Genomic DNA, 14,343 nt, shown 5'->3' on the forward strand with positions numbered 1-14,343 from the left:
GTATGTTTAAATTATAGTAATATATGTATACATCAATTTCTCTCTTCATATTCTCACTAGAATGTAAACTTCTTGAATTAAGAATTTTTATCTTTTATTTTTGTATCTCCATGACCTTGAACATTTTTTAAAACTGAAACTGTAAATTATACAGGTATGAGCAACTCCTAATGAAGAAACTCTATTTTCCAGTGAATCTCAACAACTCAGCTTTAGAGTTATTGGGGGCACTGAGAGATTCAGAGATTTTGCTTCGGATCCCACAGATGGTACTTGTGAGAGATAAGACTTGTATCAGATAGTCCTGACTGGAGACCATTTTTTTATCTGTCAATGCCATATTTCCTCTCAGATTTCCATGCGGTAAGAATTTAATTTGAATTGAGGTAGCTGGGTCATGACCAGAGAGGAGAGGTTGAGGTGCCAAGGTCATCATCTTGCAATATATTAGAGATGACTGGAGGAGAGCCCTATCTTCTGCAGATACGAGAGGAAAAGTAAAAAAGAAAAAGTAAAAGGTAAAAAAAACCCTCAAATCAACTTAAGAAGCATTTATTAAGGTTTTTTTGGGGGAATACAAGGCAAAGCAAATAGCTACCACACTCAAGGAACTCACTGCATAATGGAGAAAAGAACAAACATGCAAACAACTGTCTAGTTAAAAGAGAAAGCCAGGGAACAACACTGACTTTGCACTTGCTCCGTGTAAGGGTGCTTGACAAATCTATAAAGACATAAAGCAGGATAAACTGAGATAATCACGGGGGGGGGGGGGGATATGTACAGGATAAATTAACATAATCATGGGGGGGTACATATACAGGATAAATTGAGATCATGGGGGGCATATAGAGGATAAACTGACATAATCACGGGGGGACATATACAGGATAAATTGAGATCATGGGGGGCATATAGAGGATAAACTGACATAATCACGGGGGGGACATATACAGGATAAATTGAGATCATGGGGGGCATATAGAGGATAAACTGACATAATCACGGGGGGGACATATACAGGATAAATTGAGATCGTGGGGGGACATGCAGGATACATTGACAATCACGGGGAGGGGCGTGGAATTAAAGAGGCTCGCGTAAGGCTTCTAGAAGAAAGTGGCGAGTGTGGACGGAGTCCTGCCAGGCCTCGGAAGAGATGGCCGGCAGGGAGGGCGGCAGTCCCAGGGGAGGGCGCGGGGCCCCTCCACTTTGGGCGTCTGGGAGGGCGCGGGGCCCGCGAGGCCGCCGCCCGGGCCACTCCCGGGCTTTGTGCGGGCCGGGTGACCTTTGAGGTCTCTTTCCAGTCGGGTTGCATCATCCCCGGGCCGGGCCGCAGTCCCAGCCGGGAGCCTCGGGCCTCAGGGCTGCTCGGTCCCGTTCTCCCCCGGCGGGCCTCTTCCTCTGAGGGGCCCCTCCAGGGAGCCCCCGAGACGCCCTTTCCTCCGGAGCGTTACAGGAAAGGGCGGAACGGAGGGCGCGGGGGCGAGGAAGCGGCACGGCCCTCCCGGGGCGGAGGGGATTCACCCACTCAGCGGGTCACCATTTCCGAAGGAGGCCAGACGGGGTGTCACCCTCCCCGCCCACCTCCGGGGCAGCCGGGGCCTTCCCCACACACCCCGCTCCCCTCCCCCGGGGCGCCCAAGCCCCGCCCCTGCGGCCGTCCCTCCCGCCTCTGCCCCGCCCTCTCCGGGAGCCCCGCCCCCTCCCCCGTGGAATTTCCCCCTCCTCCTAGTCGACCTTCCCGACTCCGCCGGCCCTCCGCCTCAGCCCCGCCCCTCCCCCAACCCCGCCCACGAACGCGGTCGTGTGACTCCTCTTCTGCAGACCTCGGCGCCGTCCAAGTCCCTCCCACGTGCCCCGAGCCGGGCGGGGGCGGGGGGGGGGGGACGGCTTAGGACCGCCCCCTGCCCCCGGCCCCTCCTCCTTCCTTCGCTTTCCCGATGACGTCAGGCCATTTCCGCCCCGCCCCTCTCGCCTCCCGGGAAAGCCCCGCCTGGCGCGGCCGCTGCGGAGGACCGGGGCCCCGCCCCCCGCCCCCCCCCCCGTGACGCGGCCCGGAGCCCCGCCCTCCGCCGGTGACGCGGCGCCGCGCCGGGGGCCGGACGGCTCGGGCAGTTGGCGGCGCTGCGGCGGAGGCGGCGGCCGGCGGCGGAGCGAGCGCCTTCCCTCCCCCCCTCTCCCCTCCCCTGCCGGGACCGGGCGGGCTCCCCGGAGTCGGGCTGGGCCGCGCCGGCACCATGGAGCTGGAAGACGGCGTGGTGTATCAGGAGGAGCCCGGCGGCTCCGGGGCCGTGATGTCGGAGCGGGTGTCCGGCCTGGCGGGCTCCATCTACCGCGAGTTCGAGCGCCTGATCGGGCGCTACGACGAGGAGGTGGTGAAGGAGCTGATGCCGCTGGTGGTGGCCGTGCTGGAGAACCTGGACTCGGTGTTCGCGCAGGACCAGGAGCACCAGGTGGAGCTGGAGCTGCTGCGGGACGACAACGAGCAGCTCATCACCCAGTACGAGCGCGAGAAGGCGCTGCGCAAGCACGCCGAGGAGGTGAGCCAGCCGGCCGGCCGGGGAGGGAGCGCCCCGCGGGGCGAGGCCCGGCCGGGGCCGCGGGGAGGCGAGCCAGGCCCGAGGCGCGCGCCCCGCCCGGCCGCGCCCGCCCCGCGGCGCCCCCCGCCCGGCTCGGGCCTGCTGGCGGCTCGAGTGGGCAGCCCGCGGGGCGCCCCGGGCGCCGGGCTGGTCTCCGGGCGGCGCTGGCGCCGGGGCAGGGCGGGCGGGCTTTTTGTCAACTCCTGTGCGGAGTTGCGGGTGCCGCGCCGTGCAGCCCCCGGGGGCAGGGGGTCACCTTGGACAGTTCCCCGCTCCACCTGTTGTGGATCCCGAGAGGCTGGGGCAGGGCCGGCCGACCCGTGCCCTGCCTGCCCCGCGCCTTCTGCAGCCTCCAGCTGAGCCGGCCCGGGCATCTGCCTCCGCGGCCTTTTGTGTAACTTAGCGGGGCAGCTAAACGCAGCGAGTGCTAAGCGCCTGCTGCATGCTGCCCTTGGCCCGCCGGCCCCCGGAGCTCCCCGTCTGAAGGAGCAAATAACGAGAAAACAACCCCGTACGAGCAACACGTAACCGGAATAAATCCAGGGAAGTCTCCAAGGGGAGGCTTTAGGGTTGTAAGGATGTCTGGGAAAGGCTGCTTACCTTTGGGAATGAAGTTAACTTGCAGGAGGAAAGAGCCTCAGCCTGGGCTCCTGAGCTAACACATTAAGAGCTGGAAAGGACCTTACAGATCATTGACACCAGATTGCATGGGTCAAGCCATAGTGGCAGTGACTCAGACTCTTGTTTTCATGTGGATTCATGGTATACAAGGCTTTGAATCTTTGTTTTTTTTTTATTTTTTATTTTTTAAAGGTTTTGAATCTTTAATTGAACACTCAAATGTATTGAGCATGGGCAAGTCTGAACCTTTCCTAGCCTCACCTTTCTCATCTGTAAAATGGAGATATTTGTACTGCCTACTTTGTAGAATGTTTCCAGAATGTGTACGTTTTTTGTAAACCTTAAAGTACATTAGAACTCCTCTGCTCTGTCCTCAGTTCTGTGAACCTTCAATAACGATTAATTGAATTTCAGGGAGTCTTGAAATGTTTGGAAATAATTTGTATAATACTTTGAGATTAGGACCGTTTCTCCTCTTTTCAGAAGTATAATGATTGCATCCTTGTACCAGCTCAACTTAGGTTAAACTTCTTATTTTACTTTACAAGAGCTTTTATTTCCAGTTTTGGTTTTATTACAGTCATTACTTTTTTTTTAGGTTTTTTTTTTTTTTGCAAGGCAATGGGGTTAAGTGGCTTGCCCAAGGCCAGATTTGAATCCAGGTACTCCTGACTTTCAAGGCTGGTGCTTCATCCACTACACCACCTAGCCACCCCAGTCATTACTTTTTAAAAAATTTTTTTATTAGTCATTTCTAGGAGTGTCATGAATACATCAAAACTAGATTAATTTTAGTTCACTTTTAAAATTTTAAAATAAGAATATCACCTAGCATCTGGGGGTTGGGGGGAGGAAAGGCAGGTAAAATGAATTCAAAGAAGAAAAGAATGCTTCGAATGACAAGACTTAGTTGCTGCTGTCTAGAGAAGGGATAAGCATCATTTTCAAACTCATGCCAGCTCCTTGGAGAGGGTTGATAATTGATGAGTCTGGGCAAGTCTTGGGAAGGAGGTGAAATTAGTAAGGAGGAAGATTTCAGAGTCCACACTATGTATCTAAGATTTCTAACCAAGTCCTGAAAGAAAAGTGTTTCTGGAGATTGTTTGTTTATAGAAGCACTGTTAAAGGCAGACATCCTGTGCAATTGCTGCCCTTAGCTTCAGGTTTATCACAGTGTTTACTGTTATTCATATATGTCCAACTTGACCTGTATGGATCATTACAGTCCACAGTTTTCTTGACAAAGATAATGGAGTGGTTTGCCATTTTCCTCTTCAGTGGAAGTAACTTGCCTAGAGTCAGAAACTTAGTGTCTTAGGCTGAATTTGAATTCAGATCTTCCAGGTTTTACAGACTTAGTGCTCCATCCACTGAACCATCTAACCATAACAAAGGGAGAAGAGGAAGAGGTTGGGAGTATACCCACCTTTCCTTTAAGAACTCAATTGTGTCCTACTTTCCTCTTAGAAACTTTTGTGCTCTATTATGAAAAAATAATTTTACTCACCCTAGGATGTAGAATGTAGTCTAGGAAATAGATGTAGGGTTCCAAAACAAAATTTTACATAGGCTCACTCCTCACTGAAACTTTCTTTTATGACAGGTTCAGTATATGTCTGTCACTGCCCAGAGTCTGTTACACTTTATAATTTGAAAAACAAATGCATATAATGACCCTTCTATGAAAATCATTGAACAACATAAGGTTCAGAATGGTCACAAAGCAGTACACATTGATAAAATGTCAACTGAACTAATTTCTAGTTCTTAAACAAGATTTTGTTGATTCTACTTCCTCATGCAATCTAATTCAGGGCCCTTATCACTTCTCTTCTGTACTAATTGCTAGAGCCTCTTACTTAAGACTCCATGATCCCATTCTTAACATCTTCAAATTCATTCTCCACATTCCATCATGCTTTTTTCCAAGAAACTTCCATGGTACTTTATTGCCTCTAGCATAAAATGTAGACCTCTCCATGTGGCATTTAAAGTCCCTTTTTTACCTTTCTACCTAAATTTCATGTTATTCCCCTTCATATATCTGTTTCCACATCGGTTTATTTGCTTTCTTCCCTGGGGATTTAAGCATGCCATTTCTCACTTCTCAGCTTTTGCACAGGCTGCCCCTTCTGTCAGGAATGAACTCTTTTCTTACTGTCACTACCTAAAATACTTGGTCTCCTTCAGCCTTCACATTTCATAGGTCACAATCTGGAATAAATCTCTTGCCAGTTGTTAATGTTGTCAACTTTTAAATAATAAATTGTGCATATGTCTATCTGTTTATATGTTGTATTCTCTCAACCTTCATTTCCCTGCTCTTTTCCAGAATGTAAGAGCCTTGAAGAAAGCTTCATTTCTCTGTGTTGTCTTTGTACCCCACAGGGTACGCACATAATGGGTATTCACTATATTGATTTCTGAAATAAATTTGGTTGTTTTCTTTACCCCATTGTGATGGGGTAAATTCTGTATGATTCCTAGGGGATACTGTATCTGTACTAGCAGGATTCAGATTAAGGGGCCACTGTGCCACTAGGAATGCTTGGGTGGACTTTGGCGTGTCACCTTTTTTTCAGCCTGAAAAAGTATATTCAGTTCCTTTACTGGAAGTCACAAATCCTCGGCCTGACTTTGGGCCTCAACACGGACTTGTCACTTTGCCTATCCAATTCTCAATTTTCTTGCGTGTGCTTCTGAAGAAAGTACTACGTTTAATATTTCTGATAGTGTGATTTGAGTTAGAACGATGAAGGAATTCTGCTTCTGACCCTTTCTAGCTTATTTGCTTTGACCAAGTCACTAAACCTCTCTAAGAAAGTAGGTATCATACTACCTATAAGTACTTTCCTTAAAGGGAATCTCAAGTGAAATAGCTTGCCTTGCCAACTATTGATAGAAAAAGTAAATTGCTATATGTGTCAGCTCACATTTTATGTATGGCATTTTAAGATGTACAATTATTATTTTTGTTTATACTCACATTATAGGTAAAAAATGGAAACTCAGAAATACTAAATGATATGCTCAGGGTCATATATACTCAATGTCAGATATTGTTCAAATTCAGATATCCTGATTCTGAATTGCCTGCCTCTTTGATTAGTAGGATTCAATAAGATTTCATGAATGAGTCAGGTTGTTAGAACTTTTCCTCTCATAATTCTTACTTAGCAAGGATTTGAAATATTATCTCTATTACAATAATAATTTGACTTTATTTGAACACATTTTCTGCCTGTTGCTCTTATTTTTAAATTCAAGTGGGACTAATTCCCTTTTGTAATGATTGATCCTGAAAATTGTAAATGAGCTGTTTACAGATGATTATTATTCAGAATCCTAGTTTTATCTTTTAATTCTTTCTCACAGAAAACTTGAGAAATTTTTTGAATCATTTGTTTAGAAAAGAGTTAGGTACTTTATACAACCAGAAAATATGTTTCTTGTAATTGTGGTAATTTAGTCTTGTTTCATATCACCGGTCTTACTGAGTAAATATTCTTAGGTATGGGTAAAAAATAAGCATTTTCACTGTTGGTCATAAAAATAATGAGGACATGAAGAAATAATTGATAGGTCTTTTCTGTAGAGTTTAAGGGCTATGGAAGACAGGTAGAATCTAAATTTATATAGTTGTGAATACCTCCCATTTTATGACTATTCTTTTAAAGATTTATATTCTGTGTGATTGAATGTGGTAGTAATAGAATACCTGGGAATTTTTTTTAAAATAATTTATTTATTTTCTTTTTAGGTTTTTGCAAGGCATTGGGGTTAAGTGGCCTTAGGGCCACACAACTAGGTAATTATTAAGTGTCTGAGTCCGGATTTAAACTCAGGTACTCCTGACTCCAGGACCAGTGCTCTAGCCACTGTGTACCACCTAGCCACGCCCAAAATTTATTTTTTTTTAAATGTTTCTTCTATATACTATACTGACTTGAATAAGTTTCTCTGCCGTTTACAAGTATGAATATGGAAGAAATAAGGCAAGTGTGCTGGAAAGCAGAACTTGACACAATTCACATTTGCTCTTCTATATTTGAAATTCATTGATGAAGGTTTTTTTTAAAAATAGAAAACTTAATTAAGGAAGTTGATTTTTTATTAAAAATTTTTTGTTTTTGTTTTCTGAGTCATTAAAAATATAAATATGACAGTGCTTCCATAATGCTGTTCTGCTCAGACTGAATTTGGAATATTGTATTCAGTTCTAGAAATTAATAAATTAATAAACTGGAAGAAGTACAGAAGAGGGCACTTGGTCCTTTCCTGAGTCCATGCCATTGAAGTTGGTTGAAGAACCTGGGGATATTTAGTCTAGAGAAGACCTGAGAGTATATGGGGAGGAATTTTAAATTTTAGCTTTTTTCCAGTGTTGAAATCAAAGTGGGATTAGACTTCATTTGACTTTAGTAGTAGTTGCCAAGAAGCACATGTAGGTTTGATATAGAAATAACTTTTTAACAACTAGAGCTGTACCTGTGGAATGGGCTGCCTGGGGGGATGTAACAAACAGGATCATGGTATCATAGAGATGATTTCCCCCTCATTGAAGGGTCTTCAAAGTCTGGATAAAACTACTCGTCCCAAATATCGTCATGAGAATTTCTTTTGGACATGGGTTGGACTTGTTATGGAAGGTTCCTTTCAACCCTGGGATACGTGATTTTGTGATAAACATAGACACAGAGAGTAGAGATTAATATCTTAATCAAAGATCCTTAAGAAATACAAAACAGACATTCAATCCTAGGAAACTTTTTACAGAGCTGCTACCTATATACCAAGGGTATTCAAATGAGTGGTTCAGATGATAAACATTGCTGATGGTAAACAGATGGTATTATGCATTAAACGTGTTTTCCTTATCACTTACATAAAGCTTTAAAATTGATATTTTAAGTCATATATTCTGAAAATCACTGCCTTTGGAAATTATTTTCCATTTGATGATTTAAAAGCTGACTTTTTTTTCTTATCCCAAGTCTTCCTATATGTTTTCTGTACCTCTTATTTTATGTCACATCCACACAGAGTTAACATCTTGTGTGCTATATTATACTTAAGGCTAGCCTGATAAAATCACAAATCTGGAGGGATCAGATTGATAGATATATCTATAGCTATTCAGATAAAGATACACATACCTATGTATATAAAATCACAGATGAATTAACATTTTTGAGTGACCAAAAGAATTCATCACCTGATAGCTAGCTTTCTGATGTTGAGCCTCTCAGAATTTGTCTAACTCCATGGATAATTGTCATATGCTTGTGACATAATGCTTATTTGAATGGGTCTGGACCTAAGCATTTTCAGCTTGATAGAGGAAGCGGCAGAGTATGTGTTTTGATGGCTTTGAGAACTCTTCCTTTTAATGAGGCATCATAGTAGAACTTCAATAAGAAGAATGCTTTGTATTTTTAACTTTGTCATAGCTTCTTATTATGATGGCATTTTCCTTTGGACCTTTGTTCTGAGGTTTTGACAAAGGTCCCTTAAAAAGGGGTATATATTTATGGACTTTTCTCCAATGAGAGAATAGGCTTATATTGCAGCATGAAAGTGTCAGATATTTTTTCAGTATAAAGTGAAATTTGGTGAAGAAAAGAATTACATTAAGATTTAATTTATTTTCCTGCCTTTAAAAAACTTTTCCTATAGCTCTAGATTTGTTAAGCCATTAATTGTACTTGATCATTTAATTATAATTTTTAGTTAATTTCTCTGGGTATTTTTTGTTAGTGAATAGAATCCTAAATAAGTTATTTAATAGTTTCATGTACATTTCATTCAATTAAAATGAGATAACAGTTGAAGGGAAGATGTGAATATTATCTCATGAATATTTTAGTATTTTAGACCAATAGCAGATAATCTTAACTTGGATACCACAGACATTTGATTTGGGGATAGATGACCCAGGCCTAAATTTTGCTTCTGCTACTTATTCATTACTTGTTTGACATTGGGCAGATCACTTCATATCTTTGTATCTCCAAGTTTCAACTGAATTTAATTTATCTTGAAGGTGTTAGACTTTAAATTTTCAAATCTATATAACTTTTCAACAAAAATGGCATTAGATTTACGAGGCCCCAAATTAGACTTAAACTTTAGTATTATCCTTGACTTCCCTTTCATATTCATTCGACAGATCCTGTCTATTGCCAAATCTTATTGCTTTTACCTTCACAACTTCTCTCATACAAATCTCCTTAATACTCAAACAGTTGTGAAACCTGGGTTATTTCCTCATCACCTCTTGGACTTCTTGTTGGTTTCTCTCTCCCCTTCAGTTCATGGTCATTCAGCTGCCAAAGTGATTTTTCCTAAAGCACAGATCCGATCATGTCACAAAAGTGATTCACCATGACCTGCAGGTTCAAATATAAACTACTGTTTGGCATTTTACAACTTGACCCCTTCCTGCTTTTCCAATCGCCTTACTGTTTACTCTCCTTGATGTGCTTTTAAAATTAAGCAACACTGGCTTTCTTGCACTTCTTTCTTTCTTTCTTTCTTTCTTTCTTTCTTTCTTTCTTTCTTTCTTTCTTTCTTTCTTCTTTCTTCCCTCCCTCTTTTCTTTTCTTTTCTTTTCTTTTTTTCTTTTCCTTTCTTTTTTTTTTCTTTTTTCTTAAAACTTATTTACACATTACTAAAATAGACTTGTAACAGTAAACATAATCCCCCCCCCCCCCCATAAGTAGAGCATTCCATCTTCCAGGGTTTGTTTTTATTTTTGTTTTTGTATTTGCACTGGCTATCTCTAAAGCTTGGAATGTTCTTTCTCCTCACCCTCTGTTTCCTGGCCTCTTTTAAGACTCAGCTCCGGTATCATTTTCCTGCTCATCCTCCCCCACTCCCTTCACTCTGGGATTACCTCGTATATGAATTGTATGTTAAATGTTCTTTTCCATTAGAATGTGAGCTACTTGAGGGAAGGGACATTGTTTTTGCCTTTCTTTTTACTGCAAGCTTGGCACATAATAAGCACTTAATAGATGTTTGTTGACTTGATTGACATGACAAATTGCTATTTTCATTATGATCGAGTATTATTATTTATGTTCTGACTTGCAGGGAAGATTGACATCATTTAAGTTACTAATAGTTGTACTTCGTATTACACTTTTTGCAGCTGTTTACTTATCTGTGACCAGAGTTCTCATTTGGTTAAATTAGAATAGAGATCAGCAGACTTTCAGAAGAGGCATACCATTCATTCAAGTTTAAGGTTTTGTAGAGAGATCTTTAATGCTAAATAAACAAGAGTATATAGTGTTTATATATAAAACTGTATTTACTATTAAATTTAAATGCATCCCTCCCTAAAAGAAAAGAAAGTTAAGATTCACAATAAGTATTTAATGAAATGCACAGAAGGGAAAAGATAGATGTCTAGAAGGAGATGATGCAGCCAAGCAGGAAAGCTTTGGAATTAACAATGCATTAAGTGTGTGTGTGTGTGTGTGTGTGTGTGTATGTACAAACACATATATATTATACATATAAAATACATATATATGGGGCACTAGGTGGCGCAGTGGATAGAGCACTGACCCTGGAGTCAGTAGGACCTGAGTTCAAATTTGGACTCAGACACTTTTTTACCTAGTTATGTGACTTTGGGCACACCCCACTGCCTTGCAAAAAAAAAAAAAGGCAGGATGTATATAATAGACCTGTGTTTTGATATATGAACTTTTTCTGTTCCAACAAAACAAATCTTTAAATGCTGAAAAAAATTTAAATGCCATACACACTAGTATTTATTTAGTAGGACTCTTGTCTCTTGCTTTGCTGGGTTTTCTGAAGTCTATGTATTTGTATACTTGAAGTCAAAAGACATTAAGTGTCTCCCACTATGTTAACTGTAAACTTGAAAAGGGGGTGCTGACACTAGAGCCCAATAGTATGAGATGATCCATTGGGATGGTGTTTTGAGACAAACCAACCAGAAGTAGGTCACATATTCTTTCTGGGATAGCCAGTTGCAAAATGTTTCTAACATATCCATGTCAGCCCCTTCACTAAGGGTGTAACATTCCATTTTTTCCCCTCATTTTCATAGGTGTATGTTTGTTTGATTATTTATTGTCTTTATTTTTTTTTATTTTTTTTGCAAGGCATTGGGGTTAAGCGGGTTGCCCAAGGCCACACAGCTAGGTAATTATTAAGTGTCTGAGGCCAGATTTGAACTCAGGTGCTCCTGACTCCAGGGCCAGTGCTCTAATCCACTGTGCCACCTAGTCACCCCTTCTTTCTCTTTTTTAAAACTTATTTACACATTACTGAAATAATCTTGTAACAGTAAACATAATTCTCTCCCCCCCAAAAATAAAAAGCCTCACAAAAAACAAAGTGAGAGAAAAAGAAAAAAATTGTACTTCTATTTGTGTTTCTATACCAACAGCTTTGTCTCTGGGGTGGATCGCATTCTTTATCATATGAGTCCATCAGAGAAGTTGCTTCCATATTTTTCCTCACAGTTACTATTGCTGGTTGTATTTCCCTCCATCCATTCCTCCCCACTCCCATTTATTCTATTCTCTTTCTCTTTTCACTTTGTCCCTCCTCAAAAGTGTGTTATGGGGCAGCTGAATGGTACAGTGGACAGAACACTGACCCTGGGGTCAGTGGGATCCGAGCCCAAATTCCACATTAGACACCCAACAACCATCCAGTTGCTTGGGCCCAGGCAGGCTACACAATCCCACCACCTTGTAAAAAATAAAAATAGTGTATTGTATGTGACTACCCTCTCTCACCATCTACCCTCTCCTCTGTCACCTCCCCTCCGCCATCCCCTTTTTCTCCTTTTTCCTCTAGGGTAAGATAGATTTCTTTTTTTTTAAGATTTTATTTATTTTGAGTTTTACAATTTTCCCCCAATCTTCCTTGCCTCCCCCCCAACAGAAGGCAGTCTGTTAGTCTTTACAATGTTTCCATGGTATACATTGATCTAAGTTGAATGTGTTGAGAGAGAAATCATATCCTTTTATTTGCTTACATTTTAAGAGAGAGTTTATCTCATTCACATTCAAAGTTATAATTACTCTTTATTGCCCTCCATGCTATCTTCTCTCTGTTTGTATTTTCCCCCCCTTTTCCCCCTTTATCCATATTCCCCAGTATTTTGCTTCTGGATACCACCACCTTCAGTGTATTTGTCCTTCAATGTCAACCCCCCCCTCCCCTTTCTTTCCTCTTCCCCTTTTCCTCTTCTTCCCTCCCTTCTGTTAGTTCCCCTTTTTCTCCCCCTCCCCATCTCTTCCCTCCCCTTTTCCCCTTTTAATACTTGAAAGGTAAGATAAGTTTCTTAATTTAACTGAGTGTATAAATTTAAGCCAAGTGTAATGAGAGGAAGATTCAGGTGGTTCTCAGCTTCTCCCTTCTTCCCGTCTATTACAATAGGTCTTTTGTACCTCTTAATGTAATGAGATTTACCCCATTCAGTCTATTTCCTCTTCTGTCTCCTTACTGTCCCCCTTTTGAAGGAGGTGTTATTTTTTATTTTATTTTTATTAAAGATGTTATTTGAGTTTTACAATTTTCCCCCCAATATTATTTCCCTCCCCCCACCCCCCCATGGAAAGCAATCTGTCAGTCTTTAATTTGTTTCCATGTCATACATTGATCCAAATTGAGTGTGATGAGAGAGAAATCATATCTTTAAGGAAGAGACAAAAAGTCTAAGAGATAACAAGATCAGACAATAAGGTATGTTTTTTTTTCTAAATTAAAGGGAATAGTCCTTGAACTTTGTTCAAACTCCACAGCTCTTTATCTGGATATAGATGGCAGTCTCCTTTGCAGATAGCCCAAAATTGTTCCTGATTGTTGCACTGATGGAATGAGTGAGTCCATCAAGGTTGATCATCACCCCCATGTTGCTGTTAGGGTATACAGTGTTTTTCTAGTTCTGCTCATCTCACTCAGTATCAGTTCATGCAAATCCCTCCAGGCTTCTCTGAAATCCCATCTCTCCTGGTCTCTAATAGAACAATAGTGTTCCATGACATCCATATACCACAGTTTGCTAAGCCATTCCCCAATTGAAGGACATTTACTTGATTTCCAATTCTTTGCCACTACAAACAGGGCTGCTATAAATATTTTTGTATAAGTGATATTTTTACCCTTTTTCATCATCTCTTCAGGGTATAGACCCAGTAGTGGTATTGCTGAGACAAAGGGGGTATGGCTCATTTTTGTTGCCCTTTGGGCGTAGTTCCAAATTTCGCTCCAGAAAGATTGGATGAGTTCACAGCGGAGGTGTTGTTTTTAAATCATTCTATCTGAGTCACAGAAAAGTCATGAGTGTCCATTACTTCTGGTTAAGTATATTTTCTCTAATAGAGTTACAGTTCTCAAGAGTTATGAGAACCTTTCTCCCAAGTGGGTATATAGCCAGTTTCATATTATTGGATAGCAGTTTTTTTTCTTTTACACCCCCCCCCTTTTAAACTTTTCATGTGTCTCTTGAGCCTCCTCTTTGATGTCCATATTTTCTATTAAGCTCTGGTCTTTTCATCAGGAAATGTTGGAAGTCTCCCATTTTGTTAAATGTCCATCTTTTCCCCTGGAAGAGATGGCTCAGCTGTGCTGGGTAGTGGATTCTTGACTGCATTCCAAGCTCTCTGGAATATCTCATTCCAGGTCCCTTAATATTGATGCAGCCAGGTCCTGTGTAATCCTTACTGTGATTTCTTGGTATCTAAAATTGTTTCTTTCTGACTGCTTGCAAGATTTTCTCTTTTATCTGATAGTTCTGGAATTTGGCCACAATAATCCTTGGTGTTTTCAGTGTTTTCATTTTAGGATCTCTTTCTGGAGGGGATTAATATATTCTTTCTTTTTTTTTTAATGTTTTTTTTTTTTGGTAAGGCAATTGGGTTAAGTGGCTTGCCCAAGGCCACACAGCTAGGTAATTATTAAGTGTCTGAGACCAGATTTGAACTCATGTACTCTTGACTCCAGGGCTGGTGCTCTATCCACTGCACCACCTAGCCTCCCCCGATGTATTCTTTCAATAAAAATTTTGCCCTCTGGTTCCATGCTATCAGGGCCGTTTTCCATCACTAAATCCTTTAATATTAATTCCAGGCTTTTTTTCTATTTAATG

The 14,343-nt window shown here is 41.8% G+C and overlaps 1 protein-coding gene across 2 annotated transcripts in view; it reads left to right on the forward strand.

The window, feature by feature from the left end:
• Positions 1-2,131: 2,131 nt before the first annotated feature.
• SPAG9 (sperm associated antigen 9) overlaps positions 2,132-14,343 on the forward strand; it is a 168,649-nt gene continuing 156,437 nt past the window's right edge. The window contains exon 1 of one of the 2 annotated variants that reach the window (XM_074223706.1): positions 2,132-2,543. In XM_074223706.1, the coding sequence (XP_074079807.1) occupies positions 2,241-2,543 (303 nt within the window). In that variant the 5' untranslated portion in view covers positions 2,132-2,240. The remainder of the gene's footprint in view (positions 2,544-14,343) is intronic. The other variant, XM_074223707.1, reaches the window with a different exon arrangement.

Source organism: Macrotis lagotis, chromosome 2 (genome assembly GCF_037893015.1).
Source record: "Macrotis lagotis isolate mMagLag1 chromosome 2, bilby.v1.9.chrom.fasta, whole genome shotgun sequence".
Taxonomy (NCBI): domain Eukaryota; kingdom Metazoa; phylum Chordata; class Mammalia; order Peramelemorphia; family Peramelidae; genus Macrotis; species Macrotis lagotis.